The sequence below is a fragment of the Nelumbo nucifera genome, chromosome 5 (assembly GCF_055504915.1).
Source record: "Nelumbo nucifera cultivar China Antique chromosome 5, China Antique-T2T, whole genome shotgun sequence".
In the NCBI taxonomy this organism is placed as follows: Eukaryota; Viridiplantae; Streptophyta; class Magnoliopsida; order Proteales; family Nelumbonaceae; genus Nelumbo; species Nelumbo nucifera.
Genome location: NC_142653.1, coordinates 67,197,576 through 67,222,101, shown reverse-complemented (window position 1 = coordinate 67,222,101; position 24,526 = coordinate 67,197,576). Strand labels below are relative to the sequence as shown.

At 35.0% G+C, this 24,526-nt stretch overlaps 1 protein-coding gene across 1 annotated transcript; it reads left to right on the top strand.

Moving 5' to 3' along the window:
* Positions 1 to 2,613: 2,613 nt before the first annotated feature.
* Positions 2,614 to 5,359, top strand: LOC148791717 (uncharacterized). The gene is made up of 6 exons (XM_088888301.1): positions 2,614 to 2,986; positions 3,700 to 3,919; positions 4,158 to 4,333; positions 4,543 to 4,661; positions 4,760 to 4,845; positions 5,200 to 5,359. Exons 1-6 carry the CDS (start codon positions 2,614 to 2,616, stop codon positions 5,357 to 5,359), a joined length of 1,134 nt encoding a protein of 377 aa, XP_088744427.1.
* The last annotated feature ends 19,167 nt before the right edge of the window (positions 5,360 to 24,526 follow it).

The window sequence follows — 24,526 nt, the reverse complement described above, 5'->3', positions numbered from 1 at the left end:
ATTGTAGGAATATTTCCTTTTGTTTTAGATTCATGTAAAATGTACATTTCAAATAACAAATTATTAATTTATTCTTTTTTATTTCCAATTTCAATATTCATATTTTCACAATATGTTTCAAGTAAAATATCTAAACCATCTTTCCTAATCCTAGGGTCTAATATTGTAGCTAAACAATAAAGGGGAGAAATGTTCTCCCAATATTTTTTAAATATATTTTCCATTATTTCAACAATACATTTAAATTGTGAATTATTTCTATATTTTGCAAAACATTCACTAATCACCATTAATTGATAAGGTAGAATACAACTAGTTGGATAATAAATACCTGATAATTCATTAGTTGCATCATAAAAATGTTTTAAAAAATCTCTTATACAAACTACCATTTCCCCTATCTTTTAAATCAGTAAAAATTTGCACTATAAAAATCAGTAAAAATTTGTTTATGAGATACAACTTTCTAACAGCATAGGTATAATTTCACATATCTTTTAAATCTAATATAAAATGTTTATATTTTAAACCATAATTTTGACATAAATATTTAAATTATTGTTTTCTTGCCCCTGAACTTTTAATATTTATAATACAATTTCTCATTTTAGAAATGAGTAGAAATAATATTTAAGGCATCTTGAATACATAAATTTAAGATGTGACATGCACATCTGATATGAAATAATTTAGCATTTAAACATGGTTTTAATTGAGATTTTAAAATATTTATTGTAGAATCATTATTGTTGGCATTATCAAAACTAATAGAAAATAATTTATTTTCTATTCCATAAGCATGTAAAGTATTTAAAATGATTGCAGCAATAACTGGGCCATTATGTGGCCATTCAAGCTTAGTAAAACTTAAAATTCTTTTATTTAAAAGCCAATTTTCATCAATAAAATCGCCAGTAACACAAATATAACTTATCTTAAATTTAGAAGTCCAAATATTAGAAGTAATTACAACTTTAGAATTAAGATTTGATAACAAATAAATTAAATTTTGTCTATATGAATAAAAAATTTTTAAAGCATCCGATCTAATAGTATTCCTAGAAACTTTTTCATATTGTGGATTTACAGAATTGCGCAACCATTTTTCAAGCTTAGTATCTTCAGCTAACATAAATGGTTGTTTTGCATGTATAATGTATTTTGCTAATTCTTGTCTCATTTTTTCTTGTGAATATTTAAATGTACCAAAACTCCTCCTCCCAATTTGTGTTTGTGTTATTTCTCTCTCTTCATCTTCTTCTTCCTTCTCATGTGTGAGTAAATGTCTGCTCAAATGGCTAGTACACCCTTGCTACAATAGATAAAATCTTTTTCTACATTTTTGGCAAACTGTTCTTTTTCCCTTCCCCTCAATATCCTCTACTTTAAATAGTTTCCAAACCGGGCTACTCAACTTAGCGGCCCTCTTTTTCTTTCCCCTAGTATCAATATCAGGGGTGAAAGTTCCACTTTCATCAATATCAATAGCATCAATGTTAACGCTATCATGATGCAATTGAATATCGTCAACAGCGAACATGTTGGGGAATCAGTTTTGGGAAGAGCCGACCATTTTTTTTAATTCTGAAAAGATAAAAATTAATTAAATTGGACTTATTCGGATTGCCGGTTTAGAATCCCAACTAGATTTCAATGGTTAAAGCCTTTCAACGTCCAAGCCTCCCAAATTGCTAATTTGAGATACTTGAGCTGGTTGAGCAAACCTTCTTCTTGTTGAAACTTCAATAAAGTTGAGACATTTTCTAATTTAGGTGAGGGAACGAATAATTTTTTATATTTTAGCCTGGTGAAATAAACATTCAAAAAACTATCCAGTTCTCGCCGCCGTGGCACGTGATCTACTAACCCCTCCACCGTCTACAATTCCATCAGAATATTGTTTTAGTGCAAGTACCAGGGTGTTGGGCGACAAGAGAAGATGCATGAATGATGAAGGTATGGAGATATGCATCTGCTTTAAGGATTGTCTAGATGCAGAAGATAGATTACAAGACAAAGGAGGGCATGATACTAAACCGGATATTTCACCTGAAGTAGATGATGAAAATCATGATTCAGGAAGTTGACTAGTATAGAATTTTTTATATTTTTTTCAAATTATTGTAATTTTTTAATTTTATTTAATTTATTTTCTATTTTTTAACAATATAATTTTGTATTGTCAATTTGTAACTATATTGTATTTTTTATATTTTATATTTTTATTAATTTATTTCATCTTCATATTTAATTCATCCAAGTATCCAATGATCATTGTATTTGTAATTTGTATCATTCAAATTTAAATGAAATAAAATTCTCATTTTTCTTCCAATTTGTTATTCCCTCATTCTTATTTGGTTAAGTATTTTTCTTTCATTTGTGTTAGATAACTTAGATTTCTCATTTCTTAATTTTTCAAATACAAAGTTCAATGGAAAGTTAAATATTTTAGTTTTACACTTACATAGAAAAGAAATCAAAATTTTCAAAAAAGAAAACAAAAAAAATCAATCTAGCCCGATTCGGCACAGGCCCAAGGCCCACACTGTGGCCCAGCCCGACCATGCCGGCCCGACACAACCTACTTTGCACCTTTATGTTAGAGAACCCATGGATGCTTTTGTGAGGCTAAGTTCAGAAGAAGTGGTTGAGGCAAGGTACAAGGGACACTTGGTGCAAACAAACATAGTAAGTCGGTTGAAAAAGGAAGAAAGAAAAACGGTGAATGAATATGTTGCAAAGTGGTTTTATCAAGTCGGAATACCCTTCAACACAATAAAGTTGAAGAGTTTTGAGATTATACTAGAAGCAATTGCACAATTTGGGTATGTGTACAAACCTCCAAGTTATCATGAGTTGAGAGAGTCACTCTTGAAAGGGGAGGTTGAGAAAACAAAGTTGCTTTATAAGGAGTATGAGGCCTCTTGGAAAACTTATGGTTGCACTATTATGTTTGATGGATGGACAGATAAGAGGCAAAGAAGTTTGATAAACTTTTTAGTGAATTCTTACTTCCTTCTTGAAATCAGTTGATGCCTCCAATGAAATTTACAATGTAGCTTACTTGTATGAATTGATTGCATAGTTTTCAAGGTGCCATGGCAAGGCTGGGTGTTAGGGGGCATCTTGTCGCCTAGTCACCTAGGCACCCACCTAGGCGACACTAAGGCGATGGATTTTTTTTATATAGTAAACATAGATCCTAGGGTAGTTTCCTAGGTACCATAGCCATATTTTCTTAATAATTATTCATAATTTTTATAAGAGTATAGAGTCCATGTTAAAGTATAGAAAATGTGTTGATTAAACAAAATTTTAAGTTCTTCCTTACTTATTGGTTCAGGTTTTAAAGTCATTGAAGGTTCAATACAGCATTTAGCAATGTTTGTATTGATCAAATCCTAACAAATAAGAAAATAATAAAAACAAATTAGTATATAAACATACAAAATGAATATTTTAGTTTAATAATGCCTATTTTATAATTATAATGTCAAAAAATAAAGATTAAAAAAGTATTTTACAATACATAGTACAAAACTGCTTGGCGATTAGGCAAAGCGAGCCTCAAAGGGCGCCTTGTCACCTAAGCGTCACCTTGACAACTATGATTTATTGATAAGGTTGTTGAGGAAATAGGAGAAGAACATGTGGTGCAAATGGTTACTGATAACTACTCTACTTATATTGTTGCAGGAGACCTTTTGAAAATAAAGAGAAATAACTTATTTTGGACATCTTGTGTTGCTCATGGTTTGAACCTCATGTTGGAGGATATTGGAGGATTGAAGTCTACCAAGAGTTGCATTGCCAAAGCAAGACAAGTGATGACATTTATCTATAGGCATCCTCTTCTCCTTACTTATATGAGGGAGAAAACACATGGGAGGGATCTTGTTAGATGTGTTGTTACAAGGTTTGCCACATCATTTCTTACTTTGCAAAGCTTGTTAACTTTCAAAGAGCCATTGCGTTCTTTATTTGTTAGTGATGTGTGGAATAGAAATAAATAGGCAAACAAACCAAAGGGTTTAAGAGTTATTGCATTCTTTATTTGTTAATGATGTGTGGAATAGAAGTAAATAAGCAAACAAACCAAAGGGTTTAAGAGTCTTAAGCACCATTCTTTCTGTTACATTTTGGAAAATTTTAAGGATTGCCCTCTTAGCTTCCCAACCAATTATGGAAGTCTTACGATTGGTTGATGGTGATGAAAAACCTGCAATGGGAAGCAATAATTGGGAAATTGATGCAACATATTATTATAAATCTAAAACTAAAGATGAAGATGAAGCATCAATTGGGAAGTTTGAGATGGATTTTATAGATTGTATTGAGAGGATGGTGAGTGACATTGAAATTTAAGATAAGATCTCCAATCAAATGGAAGAATATAAGCATGCCTATGGTGCATGTAAGTAATTTTATTAATGGCGGTTAGATATTGTTATTTTCATTAATTTTTTTTTTGCATTGCTATCTTTGAATTTGTACTCTCGAATTTAATTTTTTTCTTTATTTGTAATTTGTACTTTGTAGTTGATTGGTGGCATACTTATGGACATTGCACACTAGACCTTAGGCGTATTGCATTATGCATATTAGGTTTTACGTGCACATCTTCTGCCTATGAGCATAACTGGAGCACCTTTGAGCATGTAAGTAATTTTATTATTATTTATTAATCAATTTATGATTAAAAAGTAAAAATATTTTATTTTTATAATCTTCTTATTGTTGTTCGTTATGAATGTAGATTCATACCAAAAAGAGGAGCAAACTTGATCATAAGAGGTTTAACAATCTTGTCTTTGTTCAATATAATCAACGTCTTCATGAAAGGTGTTTGACTAGACGTGCAAACCTAGGACAATTTGATCACATTTGCTTCAATGATGTTCACAAGAGTAGTGAATGGTTGACTGGAAGAGACCCATCAAATGAGCTAGTTCATGAAGGTGGTGATCTCACATGAAATGAAATGGATGAAGCATCAGGAGCAACTTAAGCCGTTGTGGGTGCAAATAGGCTGAGGATATGTGCATATACAATTTATACATGTGCAAGTAGAAGCGGAGGTAGAGGTGGTCGTGGAAAAAGCGGAGGTAGAGGTGGTCATGGAAGAAGCGATGGAAGGGGACAAGACAAAGGAAAGAATGTTGTGCAAGAAGAAGATGAAGACTCAATGTGAGATAGGAACGTTGAGGATAATGAAGATGAAGATGAAGTTGTAGAACTTGATGGGGAAGATGAAGACGATGAGGATGCGAATGATGTTGATTGTGCTATTGATGATATTGGTGGATTTAGTGGCGGGGTTGTGGGCTCTTATTACCTAGATACCCAAATTAGTTAGATATTTTTCTTTATTGATCATTTATAAACTTCATGTTTTGTTATCCTTAATCCTTTTGTGGATCAATGGTTAAGTGCCATATTTATTTTTTGTTATGGTTTTATTCATTGCTTGATTTGGTTTTTACTTTCTATCTACTTCCTTTAAATGCCTATAATAGATAAATTTCAATCAATGTACGTGTTTGATTTGATTCCTAGTTTTCTACATAATTCCTTTTATTCTTTGTTCATTTATTGTAAATTGACAATGCTTTTTGTTTAATTTATTATTGAATTTTTTTGTGTGTTAAAGGAAAAGTGAGAAAGGAGAGAGCACTCAAGAAGGACAATGCTCAACATTCACTTCAAACTCAAAGGTATGCCTTTGACTCTTTGTAAATTTAAAAAATATTTTTAGAATTTATTAGTTTAGTTTTTTAGTGCAGCTGCCTAGTTGGTTTAGACTCCTTTTTATTGAAAATAATATATTTAATGTTGAACATGAAGTCATGAATACATGCTAATTGCTAAATTGATAATATTTTATATTTTTATCTTTTTGTATGAAATTTATACTGATTTGAATGATTTATAGTGTTAGTAGTTAGTGTACACGCTTGCTAATTAGCACACAAAACCAATAAAATAGCTTAGAAAAGCATAGATAAAGTAAAATATCAAGAAAACTAACATTTTAAAATTCCAACACCTAGGTGATGCCTGGGCGCCCTGTGGTCGCCTAGCCTTGCCTTGGCGCCTTGAAAACTATGGGATGTTTGTAGATAAAGGCCATCACCTGTCTTGCCTTGGTAATGCAACTCTTGGTCTTCAATCCTCCAATATCCTCCAACATGAGATCCAAACAATGAGAGTGCAAGGTGTCCAAACTAAGTTCTTTGTCTTTATCTTCAAAAGGTCTCCTACAACAATATAAGTATAGTGGTTATCAGTAACAACTTGCACCACATGTTGTTCTCATATTTCCTCAACAACCTTATCAATCAATTCATACAAGTATGTTGCATTGTGGATTTCATTGGAGGCATCAACTGATTTTAAGAAGGAAGTACCTTCAGGAGAATTCACCAAAAAGTTTATCAAACTTTTTTGCCTCTTATCTATCCATCTGTCAGACATAATAGTGCAACCATAAGTTTTCCAAGAGGCCTCACTTGTAAAGTAACTTTGTTTTCTCAACCTCCCCTTTCAAGAGTGACTCTCTCAACTCATGGTAACTTGGAGGTTTGTACTAGACCCTAATTGTACAATTGCTTCTACCATAATCTCAAAACTCTTCAACTTTACTGTGTTGAAGGGTATTCTGACTTGATAAAACCACTTCGCAACATATTCATTCACCTTTTTTCTTTCCTTTTTCAACCGGCTTTCTATGCTTTTTTGCACCATGGGTCCTCTAACATTTTCCTTCTTTTTTTTGTGAAAACATGGGGCTTAATGGTTAGACACTCCTACCAGTTGAAATGGAGCCACCTACTTCGATAGGTTGGTTACTTTCATGGTGAGATTCTTTGCATCTCCTCTGCAATACTCCTTGTAGTTTTTGAACACTTGGTAGCATCCCCAAATCCTCCAATTAAATGTTGTTTTACTCTCTTAAGTCCTCCTTTGACAATCTTTCCACACAAGGAACACATAATAGCATTTTTCTCCTCTAAATCAATATGCATATTTTCCATGCTGGATTTTTTGAGTGAGCCTTATTCCTAGTGCAAGAAGTGTTTTGATTTGCCTTATTCGCCATTATCAAATGAAAATAGAAACAAATCGGCAATGATATAATCAGCAATGACAATAATTAATAAATTAATAAAAACAAATAATAATTTCTGTTGAAATAGAAATTAAATAAAAATTTCAAAAACTAAAGCAAGCAGTAATCCAAATTAGCAAATGAGCAAATGAAATATACAAATAGAATTTAATTAATTAATTAAACAAATTTCAGCCATACAATTAAGTTTGAGGTTTTAGACTTTCAATTCAGCCATATATTAATGATATAAAAAAATATTTGAAAAAAAAACTAAAAAAATAAGAGTACAAAACATCCTAATTTTATTCAATGATAAGAAGAAAAGAAGAATTGAAGAAGAGAAGAGTGTGGTTCGTCTGTTTCTATTTGAAAACTGAAAAAAAAAAAAAGTGCAGGAACTAGGAAGGGAGGAGAGGAGTATAGGAGCAGAGAGGAATATAGGGGCAGAGCCCCTGTTTTCTTCAAAACAAAAGGGACTAAGACTAGCGACCGAGATTAGGAAGGGAGGAGAGGAGGAGATTAGGAGCAGAGAGGAGTATAGGGGTGGAACCCCTGTTTTCTTAAAAAAAAGGGATTGAGACTAGCGACTGAGAACAATCAGGGGTGGAAGAATGGGTGGAGCTGTGGAGGGAGGAGTATAGGGGCAGAGCCCCTATTTTTTTGAAAAAACAAACAAAAAAATGACTGAAGCTAAGCTGGAAGCCTTCGGTTCTCCTCCCTCTTCAATCAAGCAAAACCCTTGCAAGACAATAAAACAAATGAACAATGAATATATTCTATTAGTATTGGCTTAATAATAAAATGTTAACATGTAACCAGTTCTATTTTAAAACAACATAATAGCTAATAAAAATATTAGAATAATAAATATGAAAAAAAATTATTTTCTTAAATTTATTTAGGCGTTGCCTTGACAACTATGCTTTGAAGAAGTAGACCCAAAAGCAACTCTTTTATGTTGTCATTGGCTTTGTCGAGGAGTATCTAGCAGATATATTCCATTCGCCTCATGGCCACTCCCAATCACTTTCTGAGACTTCAGGTCTTGAAAAACACAATAAGAAGGGAAGAATGTTACACTGCAGTTTAAGGATTTATTTAGGCTACTCACTGACATCAAATTAGTATGTAGTTTAGGGACATGAAGGACAAAAGTAAGGGAAGTGTGTGGCCCCGATGACTCCCTTGCCAGAGATAGGAGCAAGAGAGTCATCAGCTAAGGTAATCTTATCATGGCCAGAAAATAAGTCGTAAGAGCTAAATCAGGGATCCTACGATTACTTGAGATGGCTGCATGGTTGGCAATAGCACGTATACCTGAATGAGCAAATGCAAACGTAGTTGGATTGCCTAAAGAGTTGGAGGAGGTGGCTGCACTCTCAAGGTGGTTGATCATCCTCTCATATTTCTCATACTCTGCCTTCATAACATCTAACTGCTCACTACCAGCTCTCATCTGTGGCTTCCCATTTTCCAACATTTATCCTTTGTATGTATTGGTTTCTTACAGTATTCAGATATAACCTCCTCCTTCCATGTACATGAACTAGAATAGTCCCTTGAACATGAACCATCCTCTTACTCTCTTCACTGTTCACCATGGCATAAGCTTGAGACAAAGATACATTGTTTATATCTAGGATATTCTTAGAGGTGTAAATCGGGTCGGGCCACCCACGGCTCGGCACGATTTTGAACCGGCCCGGCATGGCATGGCACGAAGGCCCACGGGTCATGCCAGGCCCGACACGAAGGTCCATGTCGTGCTGGGCCAGGGGTTCGAGGACCATAGGCCATCCCGCGCCACATAGCAGGTCGAGCGCGGCTCGCCTGCCCAGAATATAGCCATTGGGCCCAGAATATAGTCGGGGCGACACGACACAACCCGTGGGTGGCCCGCGCAAAAGGTGGGCATGGCAAATGCAGGCTCGTGCCGTGTTACGGGCCTGGGCCACCAGGCTGCACTGTTTTTTTTATTTTTTTTGTTTTTTTTTGAAAATTTTGATTTCTTTTCTAATTAAAATTGTAAAACTAAAATATTTAACTTTCTTTTGAACTTTGGGAATTGGGAACTATTTAAAAAATTAAGAAATGAGAAATCTAAGTTATCTAACACAAATGAAAAAAAAAACACTTAACCAAATTGAAATAAGAATGATAGAATAACAAATTAAAAGAAAAATAGGAATTTTATTTCATTTAAATTTGAATGGTACAAATGACAATATGGTTACAAATTGGATCATTGGATACTTGGATGAATGAAATATGAAAACGGAATAAATTAATAAAATATAAAAAAATACAATATGGTTACAAATTGAAAATACAAAATTACATTGTTAAAAAATTAAAAAATATATCAAATAAATTAAATAAAAATAAAAAATTTTACAACAATTTGAAAAAATAAAAAAATTCTATACAAGTAGTCAAATTCATGAATCATCTCATGACTTTCATCATCTACTTCGGATGAAATATCTGGTGTAGTATCATGCCCTCCTTTGTCTTGTAATCTATCTTTTGCATCTAACCAATCATTGAAGCAGATGCACATCTCTATGCTTTCATCGTTCGTGCAGCTTCTTTTGTCATCGAGCACCCTGGTACCTGCACTAAAACAAGACTCTGATGGAACTAGACACCAGAGGGGTTAGTAGATCATGTGCCATGGTGGAGAGAACTGGATAATTTTTCGAATGTTCACTCCACCAGGCTAAAATATCAAAATTATTTGACCCTTCACCTAAATTAGAAAAAAATTGCTTGTAAAAAAAATTAAGTTCAATAAATAAACTTGTTGTAGAACTAACAGATTTTTGCCTTATACTTATTAAATAAAAAAGTTTTTCTCTTCTACTACTGGGGTCAAGATCAAAAGTAGAAGAAGATGATGTACAAGTTGTAGGAATATTTTCTACAACTTCAGATTCATACAAACTGTACATAAATTATTAATTTCTTCTCTTTTATTTCTTATATCAATATTCATATTTTCACAATATGATTCAAGTAAAATATGTAAACCATCTTTGGTAATCCTAGGGTCTAATATTGTAGCTAAACAATAGAGGGGAGAAATAATCTCCTAATATTTTTTAAATTTATTTTCCATTATTTCAACAATACATTAAAATTGTGGATTATTTCTATATTTTGCAAAACAATCACTAATTACCATTAATTGATAAGGTAAATTATCACTAGTTGGATAATAAATTATAGATAATTCAATAGTTGCATCGTAAAAATGTTTTTGAATTAAAAAAATCAAAAAGAATTTGTTTATGAGATATGCAACTTTCTAACATAAAATGTTTATATTTTATAAACCATAATTTTGACATAAATATTTAAATTCTTGTTTTCTTGACCCTGAACTTTTTATATATATAATATAATTTCTATTTTTTAAAATATGAGTAGAAAAATATTCAAGGCATCTTGAATACATAAATTTAAGATGTGACATGCAAATCTAATATGAAATAATTTATCATTTAAGCATGGTATAATTTATCATTTAAGCATGGTCTTAATTGAGATTTTAAAATATTTATTGCAAAATCATCATTGCTTGCATTATCAAAACTAATAGAAAATAATTCATAAGCATGCAAAGTATTTAAAATACTTGCAGCAATAGCTGGGCCACTTAAAATTCTTTTATTCAAAAGCCAATTTTCATCAATGAAATGGTTGGTAACACAAATATAACTATTATTAAATTTGGATGTCCAAACATCCAAAGTAATTGCAACTTTACAATTAAGATTTGCTAACAAAGAAATTAAATCTTGTTTATATAAATAAAAAATTTTTAAAGCATCAGTTCTTATAGTATTCCTATAAACTTTTTTATATTGTGGGTTTACAAAACCATACAACCATTTTTTTAGCTTTGGATCTTCAACTAATAATATAAATGGTTGTTTTGCATTGCATATACAATATACTTAGCAAGTTTTTGTCTCATTCTTTCTCATGTGTGAGCAGATGTCTGATCAAATGACCCGTACCACTCTTGCTACAATTATATTTAATGTCCTTCCTACATTTTTGGCAAATGGCCCTTTTCCCCTTCCCCTCAATATTCTCTACTTTGAAAATTTCCCAAACTACTACTCAACTTAGAGGCACTCCTTTTTCCCCTAGTATCAGTACCGGGGGTGAAAGTTCCACTTCCATCGACATCAATGCATCAGTGCTAACACTATCATGATGCGATTAAATATCATCAATGGTGAACATGTTGGGGAATCGGTTTTCAGAAGAGCCGACCATTTTTTTTTAATTCTAAAAAGATAAAAATTAATCTAATTTGACTTACTTGGATTGCCGGTTGAAAATCCCAACTTGATTTCAATGATTGAAGCCTTACAATGTCCAAGCCTCCCAAATTGAGATACTTGAGCTGGTTAAGCAAGCCTTCTTGTTGAAAGTTGAAACTTTAATAAAGTTGAGAATTGGAGAATGTAGAATCAAACAATCAGCTAATGAGAATTACTCAAATTGTAGAGAATTGAGGATGTATGAGTATGAGAGAGAGAAGAGATTAAGAGAACTGTTGAATTGGTGTGATGAGAATGGAGGATAGGGCTATTTATAGGAATTGAACATAATTCAATTGCCCAAAATATCCAAAAATCTAGTTGTTACTTAGTTGTTGGGAGGGGTATTTTGGTCATTATAAAGCAATTTATAACTTTACCAAAAAAGCCCCCCTAAACTAGTTGTTATATAGCTATTGGGGGGGAATTTATGTTATATAGTTGCTGGGAGGGGTATTTTGGTTATTGTAAAGTTATTTATAACTTTACCGAAAAAGCCCCCTAAACTAGTTGTTATATAGCTGTTGGGGGGGCATTTATGTTATTTTTTCAACCCCCCATAAGCAAAATACACAAATACCCCCCTAATATGGTTGTTTATAGTTGTTGGGGGTATTTCCGTAAACCCCCCAAAAGCTGAAACTAGCCGTTGGGGCGGGCCGCACTCGACCCGCTACGGGCCCGTGATGGGTCGTGGGCGGCACAGCACGACACCATGCCAGCCTGTGGACCTCGAACCCCCGGCCCAACATGGCACAGACCTTCATGCTAGGCCTGGCACGGCCCGTGGGCCTTCATGTCGTGTCGTGTCAGGCTGCAGGCTGTGGCATAGCACGACACCATGCCGGCCTGTGGACCTCAAACCCCCTACCCAACACGGCACAGACCTTCATGCTGGGCCTAGCACGGCCCATGGGACTTCATGTCGTGTCGTGTCGGACTGCGGGCAACCCGGCCCGATTTACACCTCTAGGCCCAATGGCTAGTTTTAGCTTTTGGGGGGGTTTTACAGAAATATCCCCCCAATAGCTATAAACAGCCATATTAGGGGGATATTTGTGTATTTTGCTTATGGGTGTTGAAAAAATGACATAAATGCCCCCCCAACAACTATATAACAACTAATTTATGGGGGCTTTTTGGGTAAAGTTATAAATAACTTTACAATGACCAAAATACCCCACCCAACAACTAAATAAAATCTAGTTTTTGGATATTTTGGGCAATTGAATTATATTCAATTCCTATAAATAGCCCTATCCTCCACCATTCTCATCACACCTATTCAACAATTCTCTTAGTCTCTTCTCTTTCTCTCTCTCATACTCATACATTCTCAATTCTCTGCAATATAAGTAATTCTTATTAGTTGATTGTCTGATTTTGCATTCTCCAACTCTCAAAGTCTCAACTTTATTGAAATTTTAACTTTCAACAAGAAAAATGCTTGCTCAACCAGCTCAAGTATCTCAATTTGGGAAGCTTGGACGTTGAAAGGCTTCAACCGTTGAAATCAAGTTGGGATTTTGAACCGACAATCCGGGTAAGCCAAATTAGATTAACTTTTATCTTTTTAGAATTAAAAAAAGAATGGTCGGCTCTTCTAAAAACCGATTCCCCAACATGTTCACCATTGATGATATTGAATCGCATCATGAAAATATTAGCACTGATGCGATTGATGTCGATGAAAGTGGAACTTTCACCCCCGATACTGATACTAGGGAAAAAAGGAGGGTCTCTGAGTTGAGTAGCCCGGTTTGGAAAATTTTCAAAGTAGAGGATATTGAGGGGAAGGGGAAAAGGGCCGTTTGCCAAAAATGTACGGGTCATTTGAGCAGGCATCTGCTCACACATGAGAAAGAAGAAGATGAATGGAGAGAAACAACCCAAACACAAACTGGGAGGGGGAGTAGTTTTGGTACTTTTAAATATTCACAAGAAAAAGTGAGACAAGAGCTTGCCAAGTATTGTACATGTAGAACAAACATTTATATTAGCTGAAGATCCAAAGCTAGAAAAATGGTTGCATAGTTTTATAAACCCACAATATAAAAAAGTTTCTAAGAATACTAAGAACCGATGCTTTAAAAATTTTATATTCATATAAACAAAATTTAATTTCTTTGTTAGCAAATCTTATTTCTAACGTTGCAATTATTTCGGATGTTTGGACATCCAAATTTAATATTAGTTATATTTGTGTTACTGGCCATTTCATTGATGAAAATTGGCTTTTGAATAAAAAAAATTTTAACTTTTACTAGCCCAGCTATTACTACAAGTATTTTAAATGCTTTGCATGCTTGGAATACAAAATAAATTATTTTCTATTAGTTTTGATAATGCAAGCAATAATGATTCTACAATAAATATTTTAAAATCTCAATTAAGACCATGCTTAAATGGTAAATTATTTCAAATTAGATTGGCATGTCACATCTTAAATTTATCTATTCAAGATGCCTTGAATATTATTTCTACTCATATTTCAAAAATTAGAAATTGTATTATATTATATAAAAAGTTCATGGGCAAGAAAACAAGAATTCAAATATTTATGTTAAAACTATGGTTTAAAATATAAACATTTTATATTAGATGTAAAGCATAGCTAGAATTCTACCTATGCTATATTAGAAAGTTGTATATCTCATAAACAAATTCTTTCTGATTTTTATAATTCGAAAATGCCTAATGATATAACATTTGAGGAAGATTGGGAAATGACAGTCTATATAAGAGATTTTTTAAAACATTTTTATAATGAAACTAATGAATTATCTGGAATTTATTATCCAACTAGTTGTAGTTTACCTTATCAATTAATGGTAATTAGTGATTGTTTTGCAAAATATAGAAATAATCCACAATTTTAATGTATTGTTGAAATAATGAAAAATAAATTTAAAAAATATTGGGAGAACACTTCTCCCATTTATTATTTAGCTACAATATTAGACCCTAGGATTAGGAAAGATGGTTTACATATTTTACTTGAATCATATTATCTATCAAAACAAATATTTTACTCGAATCATATTGTGAAAATATGAATATTGATATAGGAAATAAAAAAAAAAGAAATTAATAATTTATTATTTGAAATGTACAATTTGTATGAATCTAAAGTTGTAGAAAATATTCCTACGCTTGTACAACATCTTCTTCTACTTCTGATCTTGAGCCCAGTAGTAGAAGAGAAAAACTTTTTTATTTAACAAGTATAAAGCAAAAATCTGCTAGTTCCACAACAAGTTCATTTACTGAACTTAATTTTTTTTTTACAAGCAAATTTTTCTAATTTAGGTGAAGGATCAAATAATTTTGATATTTTATCCTGGTGGAGTGAACATTCAAAAAATTACCCAGTTCCATCAGAGTCTTGTTTTAGTGCAGGTACCAGGGTGTTCGATGACAAAAGAAGCTGCATGAACGATGAAAGCATAGAGATGTGCATCTACTTCAAAGATTGACTAGATGCAGAAGATAGATTACAGGACAAAGGAGGGAATGATACTACACCGGATATTTCACAAGAAGCAGATGATGAAAGTCATGAATGATGATTCATGAATTTGACTACTCGTATAGAATTTTTTATTTTTTTAAATTATTGTAAAACATTTTTTAATTTTATTTCATTTATTTGATATTTTTTTAATTTTTTAACAATGTAATTTTGTATTTTCATTTTGTAACCATATTGTATTTTTTATATTTTATTAATTTATTCCATTTTCATATTTCATTCATTCAAGTATCCAATGATCCAATCATTGTATTTGTAATTTGTACCATTCAAATTTAAATGAAATTAAATTCTTATTTTTTTCCAATTTGTTATTCCATCATTCTTTGTTCCAATTTGTTATTCCATCATTCTTTGTTTCTCATTTCTTAATTTTTTAAATCGTTCCTAATTCGCAAAGTTCAAAAGAAAGTTAAATATTTTAGTTTTACAATTTTACTTAGAAAAGAAATCAAAATTTAAAAAAAAAACAAAAATAAATAAAAAAACAGTGCAGCCCAGTTCGGTCCAGGCTCAAGGCCCATCCTGTGGCCTGGCCTAGCCCAGGCCCGCAGCACGGCACTATTAGATAGTGTATGCCCTTAGCTCTAATCAGATTGATGTACATATACATTTATTGTAAATGAATAAAAGTACATAATTGATTCATATTATATTTGGTGTGTTTCTGTGTAATTACCCTTAAACTGGACACTTATGAGATTTGTGTTAGTTTAGAATGTTCTCAGTCGTTGGATAGAATTTGGGAAGTTTATCATGCCAAGGCCGACACTAATGTGCTACCAAGTAGGTTGGGGTAACTTGTCTCAGTTGCTAGGGTTAGACCCGAAGCACATGTAGTGTGTGTTTGTTTGAAACACTGATTCCGAACTATTTTTCAGTTATGCCCTGGACCTTGGAAACTAGTGGACAAAACTGGAAAGTTACACTTAACCCCTATACTCGATTATGGTACTACACTGGGTGTCAGATTGGGTTGTCCTTGATATGCCAATCAATGAGATCCTTTGAAGGTCAAAACCTGGGTATGTTAGGGCAATCAGAGAATTCACTCGAGTGGGTGATCATAGTGATAGGATCAACCCCTTCATCAGACAAAATGATTGATCGAGACTGCACCCTCTCTGATGGAAACCAAAACTGCCGGCAGTCGATTTCAAACTTGTTTGAGATTTGTTTTGCAAAATATATTTATATGAATATATATATATATATTGTGTTTTTAAGAAAAAGGTTTGCAAAAGGTTTTAATCCCCGGGATCCATCCGAGTAGAGAATGCAACACTGCACCATGCAGCCAAGGGAGAGATCCTCCCTTGTCGAGTAGTATTTGATCATTAAGGGCTAAGAGGTTAAGTGTAAGATCATTTAGGACTGTTATACCTCCTGATGAGCTAATCTCACTTAAGACCATTGTCCTTGGGCCTTCATAGGATGGTTGGACTCAAGGACCATTTAGTGTAAATGTTGGGTCCATTAAGATCCCATATTGATGGACTCAGGGGTTCATTGTGTTTGATAGTGAATTCGGCTAGGCTTTGTCACAGAAGTTGTGTTGAACCCATATGGACTTATGTGGGGTGATTGTTGGGGTCCCATGCCATACAAAGAGAGCCAAATTGGCCAACAACTAAAAGGGGACGTGAGCCACTTGTTAAATGGACCTAAAGCCCATGATTTATTGGACTAATTAAGCAATCATGTGACTTGAGCAAATTGGGGTTTGGATAAGGGTTTGGATCAGCCTTTAGGATAAGAGGATAAGTCTTATCCACTTAAAGAGTCTAAATCCAAATAAAGATTTGGATTAGGAAGCTCCTAATTGGATTAGGAGAGTTGATCTTTAAGCTAAATAGAGGAGGGCGAACTGCTCCAGATTACATACTTCTGCTCTCAGTTCTCTCCTTCTGCTCTTGCCACCCTAACCCTAGTTCATTTTCCACTTGGTGACTGATCTTGATCAGTCTTGGTTTCTGATTTTTGCATGAAAAATTAGATTAATTTCATGTTCATCTCCCTTGCTCGATCCAAGCTGTTGAATTGCAGTTCACTTGCTGAAGGACTACATTGCTGAACCGACATCACCCTAAGTTGCATCGTCTTTAGTGGAAGCTGGTTTTGGTACCCTCTTTGGGCGTGAACACCAACTTTGGGAACTACTCGTGTGGAATCCGTATCAAGTATTCTTCTCCCTTTCTTTTGGTGTCAGATCTAGTCCAGTTCGGTGCAAGAACGATCATTGAAAAATGCAGTTTTTCTAAAACTGGGAATGCGATTCCCGAAAGGGTAAAATAAATTTTTTGAAATTTCGCCCTACCATCCAGTATGGTTCGGCCATCCATATGATGGATTCCCCTTCCTTTAGGCATAGCACGGTACAGGCCCGCACAGGCCTGGGCTGTGGGTCGTTCCAGGCTGACCCATAGAATTTCCACGGGGGAGAGGGCAACACGGCCCGTGGGCCAGCACAGCATGGCCTGTCTTTTGCACAGACTGCCCACGTGCCAGCCCGGCACGGCCCACTTTACACCTCTAAATATCATGTCTGATAATATCAAATTATGGATTCAACCCTATTAGGAATTCAAAAACCCTATTCCTCTCAACTAATTTTCTATATGTCCCTGCATCATTTGTACTTTCCCAGACAACTATTTCCATGAGATCTATCTCTTGCCACAAGGATTTCAGCATTGAGAAGTAGACTGCTAAAGGTTTCTCCCTTGCCTTAGATTGTTCACTTCACTTCTTAACTTATAAGCCCTGACCACATTCGGTTTTTGTGAATAGGTTTCAACAACACTATTCAATATTTCCTTGGTAGAATTCATCCACAAATAGTGCTGATTAATTTGCGGTTGCATCGAATTCACTAACCACCAAATAACAATGTAATTCTCTTGCAACCATTTCTCATAAGATGGGTCATCTTCCTTTGGTGCTTTCTTGCTCCCAGAAATATATCCCCACTTGCCTCTACTACAAGCATGTATCTTTACCGATTGTGACCATGCTAGATAATCCCATCAAGCTCAACTATGATCACAGCCAATAAAGAGTCTACAGGTGCTCTCAGAACCTATCCGAACTTTGAGCCCATCTTGTTTTCAACTCTAGAAGCATCCATCTTCCTCAAACAACTCCTAAAACAATTTCAAATGACAAATAAAGAAGACAAGAAATAACAAACACCAGGTCCCAACCATCAAAGATCCCTAACAGCCAATTACGTCTCACCCGGAACCCAGGAGAAATAGAAAAAAGGCAGACACTCCCTGTAGGCTTCACAGAACTGTGCAAAGCTTGGATCGAACTTCAAGGTAATCAAACAGAGCCCCTTCAGCCACTAAGCACCAAGGTGAAGCTTCCTATGGAACCTACAATTAGAACTCTCCACTTGATTAAGATTTTTGAGCAAAAAACCAAAAACTGTTAAAAAGATGAGAAGGATATCTTCTGTTTTCTCCAAGAAACCACTACCAACTAGGCTAAATATCTTCTTTAATCAATCATTTGATTCAACTCTCCATACACATTGTGTATGGGAAAAAAAAAGAAAAAAAGGGGAAAGAAAAAAGGGACATGCCTTAATACCAAGAAGAAAAACAGTCCCAAAAGAGAGAAGAAGAAGAGTTCAGTTGTGAGAAGGGTGAGGAGAAGAGTTGTTCGTTCTATCCCTCTTTCCCCTAGTCCTTTCATTAAAAAATTAAACACTATTTTTAGAAATTACAAGTAAGCGTAAGATTGGGCGGCCAACTAATTAAACAAATTAAAACTAATGTTAAAAGGCCCATTAACAAAACAGGGTAGAAGAATAAAGAAGAAATAATAACTGTGGGCTATGGGCCATTTGGCCCTTCTTTTCTACAGACTGCAATAATAGAAACTATAATCTTTAAATCTTATCTTCACCAACTACGGATGAAGGTAAAAGCTCAAACAATGTGTCAACTCTAACAAGAATTGCAACATAGAAGAGAATAATTTGTAGCTTTTGCAGGTTGTGCAAAAGACCAATTATACATTCTAAACCTAATGGACATAACCAACCTCTACATAGTAAAATGTAGGATGGACATCACTGTGGGAAAAAAAAAACTCACTCAGGTATCCCATAAAAATCTTCATGATTCCAAGATGTTTGGCTCTTCAACAGGTTTATCCTTGTAGAAGAGCCAGATATTGTCACTTTCAACAAATACAAGATCTCTTCTACAACTCAAGGGCCAAGACATTTCAGACTTTTTCTTTTATACACTTATCAAATATAGCCATCAAAGAAATCCGCCAAGGCACTCGGTCCAAAACCATCTTATAAATCCTTTTTAAGGCACAATTTACACACTTATCAGATATCATAGCCATCAAAGAAATCCACCAAGGCACAATTACTTTTAGGATTTAATTCTCAGAAATAAGGAAGTGGAAGGTACATTATGTATAATCCAATGGATCAATTGTCGATTTGGACATAAATTTTTTTTTTTTATCAATAACTTTGAAACTTTTATTGATTAAAATACTTTAGGATACAACAATAAGTTACAAAAGAAATCAGCATAGTAAGCTGACCCAGTACAAAATTACAAATGTGCCCAAAACATATATGTTCTTTGAACCCCTTGCTTTGCTAAGCTATCTGCCAAACTGTTGGCAGATCTCCTTACCCATCACACCTGAATTGACATGTGTTCCTTGATATCCATTTAAATCTTCTGAAATCATTCTTCAACCTAATATCCATTTGGACATAATTTTTTTTGTCAATAACTTTGAAATTTTTATTGGTTAAAATACTTTAGGATACAACAAGAAGTTACAAAAGAAATCAGCATAGTAAGCTGACCCAATATAGAATTACAAATGTGCCCAAAACATATATGTTCTTTGAACCCCTTGATTTGCTAAGCTATCTACCAAACTGTTGGCAGATCTCCTTACCCATCCCACCTGAATTGCCATGTCACCCCTTCCCCTTTCTGCAACCATTTTATCACAGTTTTTGAATCTCCCTCGATGATCAGTCCATTTGGACATAGAAAAGCATATATATGTGTATTACATTGTAACATTTGCAATACATGCATGGCTTTGTCTCTCAAAGATTACAACAAAAGGATGGATCTTCCAATTTTTTTTTTTTGATCAATAGATGGATCTTCCAATTAGAACAAACAAATACTTGTGTAAATATGGGAAAGGGTCTAAATATGTGTAACCAATCATTGTTACCATCTGCATCGCTCTTCCACTGTGCTAGCAGATTATCATATTTAGACCCTTTCCCATGACTCCCCAGTAGGAGCCTCATTCTAATATGCCATAAAGACTAAGATAAATAAATATAAAGCTATTCCTTTTCATTTTATAAATCCTAAAGATCTCAACTAAGCATCTAGAAAAATTCCCATCGCATCCAAGTAAAATCACCTACCATCTCCATAGCCAGCCCTTCCACAATGCCAAAAGACTAGCATATTTAGACCCTTTCCGAATGGTTAGGTTTTGAAGCTTGTAAGAAGCTCACAAAGACTCCCCCAATTGGGAGCTTCATTCTAATACGACTCAAAAGCTAAGATAAATAAATATAAAGTTATTCCTTTTCATTTTATAATTCCTAAAGATCTCAACTAAGCATCTAGAAGAATACCCATGGCATCCAAGTAAAACCACCTTATCCTATAAGTTTCATTCTCAGTGTATATAATCCTAAAGTCCTCTAAACCAAAAAGGAAAAAAAAATACCAAGAGAAGATATTAGTTTTCACCAACTATAGGGCGGGTAGAAGGAAGCACCTAAGAGGTAGAAAAATACAAGAAAGAATGTAAATGTCAACTACTCTCAATCATTTACAAAAACAATTTCCCATAGAATGGGAGGAAGTTTTTTGACTATTAATCAAACTTATCACACAAGGAAATAACTTGTCTAAGAGTAAAACTACACAGTTAGGCCCTAGTGGCTATGCCTTCTAACACATCTCAAGCAAGCATCTATTTACAAACCCATGCACATCAATGTCATGTTATACAAGTTGCAAAAGTTATGGTTACATAATGTACAAATAATTAGATTCATTGTATATAAATTGTACTTGTGTAATGCATGGAGAAAACTGGAATAACATAGATGCAACTTGCAAGTACCAACAAACAAAAGTAAGTTGACACATGGTACCCACCGAAACTGAACCTAGTCCCAGCCAAGTCATGGAAAATCCCGATACTGTGACATAGTATAGTACCATGACAATGAGAATTGTAACCATCTGTACCTTCTTAAGAAATACTTCAAAGAGTTCGCAAAGCCCAGCCCACTCAACATCAGCTCAAGTTTGTTTAGCTGAATATGAAAATGAGGATTGGCCGAAGAGACAACACTTTGTGCAAAATCAATGGTGAAGTTTATATCAGAAATTTAGAATGCAGCCCACCCATATATGTCAACCAATTTTTAGATTGGAACTTTGCCCTTTGAGGGCCTTGCCATGCCAACAATTCAACAAGTACGAAAGGAAAAGGAAGCTGGAAGGCGCATTAGCAGCAACTTAACAAGATGAAAGCAAGAATTATTACAAGATTACTTGAATCTCGCTCGCTCGCTCGCACTCTCTACTCACTTGTGTATATTCTGGAGGTTGCACCACCTCAAAATGGTGTTTTTAATGGAGCTAACAAAAGGTGACCAACACTAACTCAAAATAAAAGGAGACAACTTCCTAACCCAGAAAATCAACTTCGAAAACCACACCCAAAAGACAAAACAGCCTGCTCAACCCAAGAAGAAGTACATCAGACCCAACATTTGATACAAAAACCAAACTACAAAGGGACAATACTCAATCACAAGATTTTTTTTTATCAGTAACAGTGAAATTTTATTAATGATAAAAATCAGGTTTACAAAGGGATGGAGCTAAAAAAAGTCTTAACTCCAGCTACCGAAGTGACTTTTTGACCATGCAGTGATTACAAAACAGCTCAGAATAATGTATTTCTATTTACCCCTTGCCTAGCTGGACCATCAGCCAATGCATTTGCACTTCTCTTTATCCATGTACATTGAATTTCCATGTCCTTGGTTAACCACTTATACTTCCTTTTTTCATTGTTGTATTTCCACATCATAGCACTGTCCTCTTTTAGCCATTTCACCACCACTTCAGAATCACCTTCTATAACCATCTTTTTTATATTCATTTCCTTAACCCTTTGAATCCCTTCAATAACTACTAAAATCTCAGCCCTCAAGGAGTCAGTCATGTTAGACAGTGTATGCCCTTAGCTCCAACCAGAATGATGTACATTATGACATTTAATGTAAATGAATAAAGTACATATTTGATTCATGTTATTATGGTGTGTTTCTGTGTAATACCCTTAAACTGGACACATATGAGAGTCGTGTTAGCATAGAATCTTCATAGCAGTTGGAATGATCTAGGGAGATTTATCCTGCCAAGGCTGACACTGATATGTCGTCAAGTTGGTTGGGGTGGCTTGTCTCAACTGCCAGGGTGAGACCTGAGGTACATGCAGTGTGGGATTTCTTGAAACCCTGAACCAGACCAGATTCCAGTATTGCCCTGGACCTTGGAGATAAACAGGAAAAACTGAAATGTTACACCTGACCCCTAAACTCGATTATGATACTACACTAGGTATCGGATTGGGCTATATTTGATATGTCAATCAGTGAGATCCTTAGAGGGGGTCAAAACCTAGGTATGTTGGGACAGTCCGAGAATTCATCTGAGTGGGTGATCATAGTGACAGGATCAACTCATTTGTCGGACAAAGTGAATGATCGGGGATGCATTCTCTAATGGAAACCAAAACTACCGGCAGTCGATTTCAACCGTTGAAATTTGTTTTGCAAAATATATTTATATAGAGATATACATATATATATTATGGTTTCAAAATGTTTGCAAAATGTTTTAATTCCCGGGATCCATGTGAGTAGAGAGTGCAACACTGTACCTTGCAACCGAGGGAGAGGTCATCTCTTGTCGGGCAATGTTTGATCATTATGGGCCGAGAGGTTAAGTGTAAGACCATTGAGGGTAATACCTGATGGGCTAATCATGCATCTGCCCACAGTCCTTAGGTTTTTATAAGGTGGCTTGACCCAGGGACCATTTAGTGTAAATGTTGTGCCCATTAAGAGCCCATGGTGATGGACTCAGGGGTTCACTGTCTCCTACAGTGAATTCGGCCAGGCCTTGTAATAGAGGCTGGGCTGAACCCATGTGGCTGATGTGTAGATCAATGTTTGGGTCCGACACCATACAAGGATATCCAATTGGGCAGCAGTTTGGAGGGCAAGTGAGTAGATACACTCAATGGGCCTAAAAGCCCAATTCGAACTAGCTTAATGAGATTAATTAAAAATGGGCAGTTTTGGGATTTAGGTCAACAGATAGGATAAGGGATTATCCCTATCCACTCAGAGAGTCCAGATCCAAATAAAGATTTGAATCAAGAAACTCCTAATTAGATTAGGAGGGTTGATCTTTATCTACATATAAAATAAGGGATTATCCTTATCTCTTAAAGAGAGTCCAGATCCAAATACAAGATTTGGATTAGGAAACTCCTAATGGGATTAGGAGAACCTCTCTTTAAGGCTATAAATAGGAGAGCAGAACGAACCCTCAGGACAACAGAAATCATCTGAGTGACTGCTGATTTCCAGAGAGAGACAACACAGTTTGACTGCACTGTCTCCTTCTCTCCTGCTCTTGCCGCTATACCAGTTCGATCTCCACCTGTGGAAGTGATCAAAAAGAGTTCTTGATATTACCATTTGGCAGAAAAGGTAATCTGAAGTCGTGCTCACTAGCCCTCCATCAGATTCTTACTGAAGAATTTGGTTCTTGCTGAAGAATTTGGTTCTTGCTGAAGAACCATCCTGATGATTCTGCTTCATCCTGCACCATGTCATCTTCGGTGAAAGCAGTCTTTGGATCCTTCCTTGGGTGTGAACACCTTCATTGGAGGTTATTACTACTTCGTATTAGGTCCACTCCCTTTTGGTTTCAGATCTGGTCTGGTTTGGGTTCAAGATTGACCCTTGAAAATGCAGTTTTCTAAAGTAGGGAATCTGATTCCTACATGGGAGAGAGAAATTTTTGAAATTTCGCCCAACCTTCCTGTAGGGTTCGGCCATCCATATGATGGATCTCTCATCCCTTTAAGTCACGCACCCCAATTGGCCCAAAGTACATGGCTAATAAGTTCCCTATTTCATCCTTTATCTCACACCCCCAATTCCGGAAGGCCCTGGGTTCCCTATGCTATTGCCATTAAAGTTCAGTTTAGTGAACCCAAGGGGTGGAGGAGTCCAGCAAACTTTTATTATCTTCCTACATGAACCTGAATCTGCAATCTCCTTCCAATTCCTTAACAGCTCATCAACTGAGAATACTTTGAACAGCTCCAATGTTCTCAACCATTGTACCATCCTAATATGGATGATCTCCATGACTTCTTTCACGCTTTTCTCTTTATTTGAGAAGATCCTTGAGTTCCTCTCCTCCCACA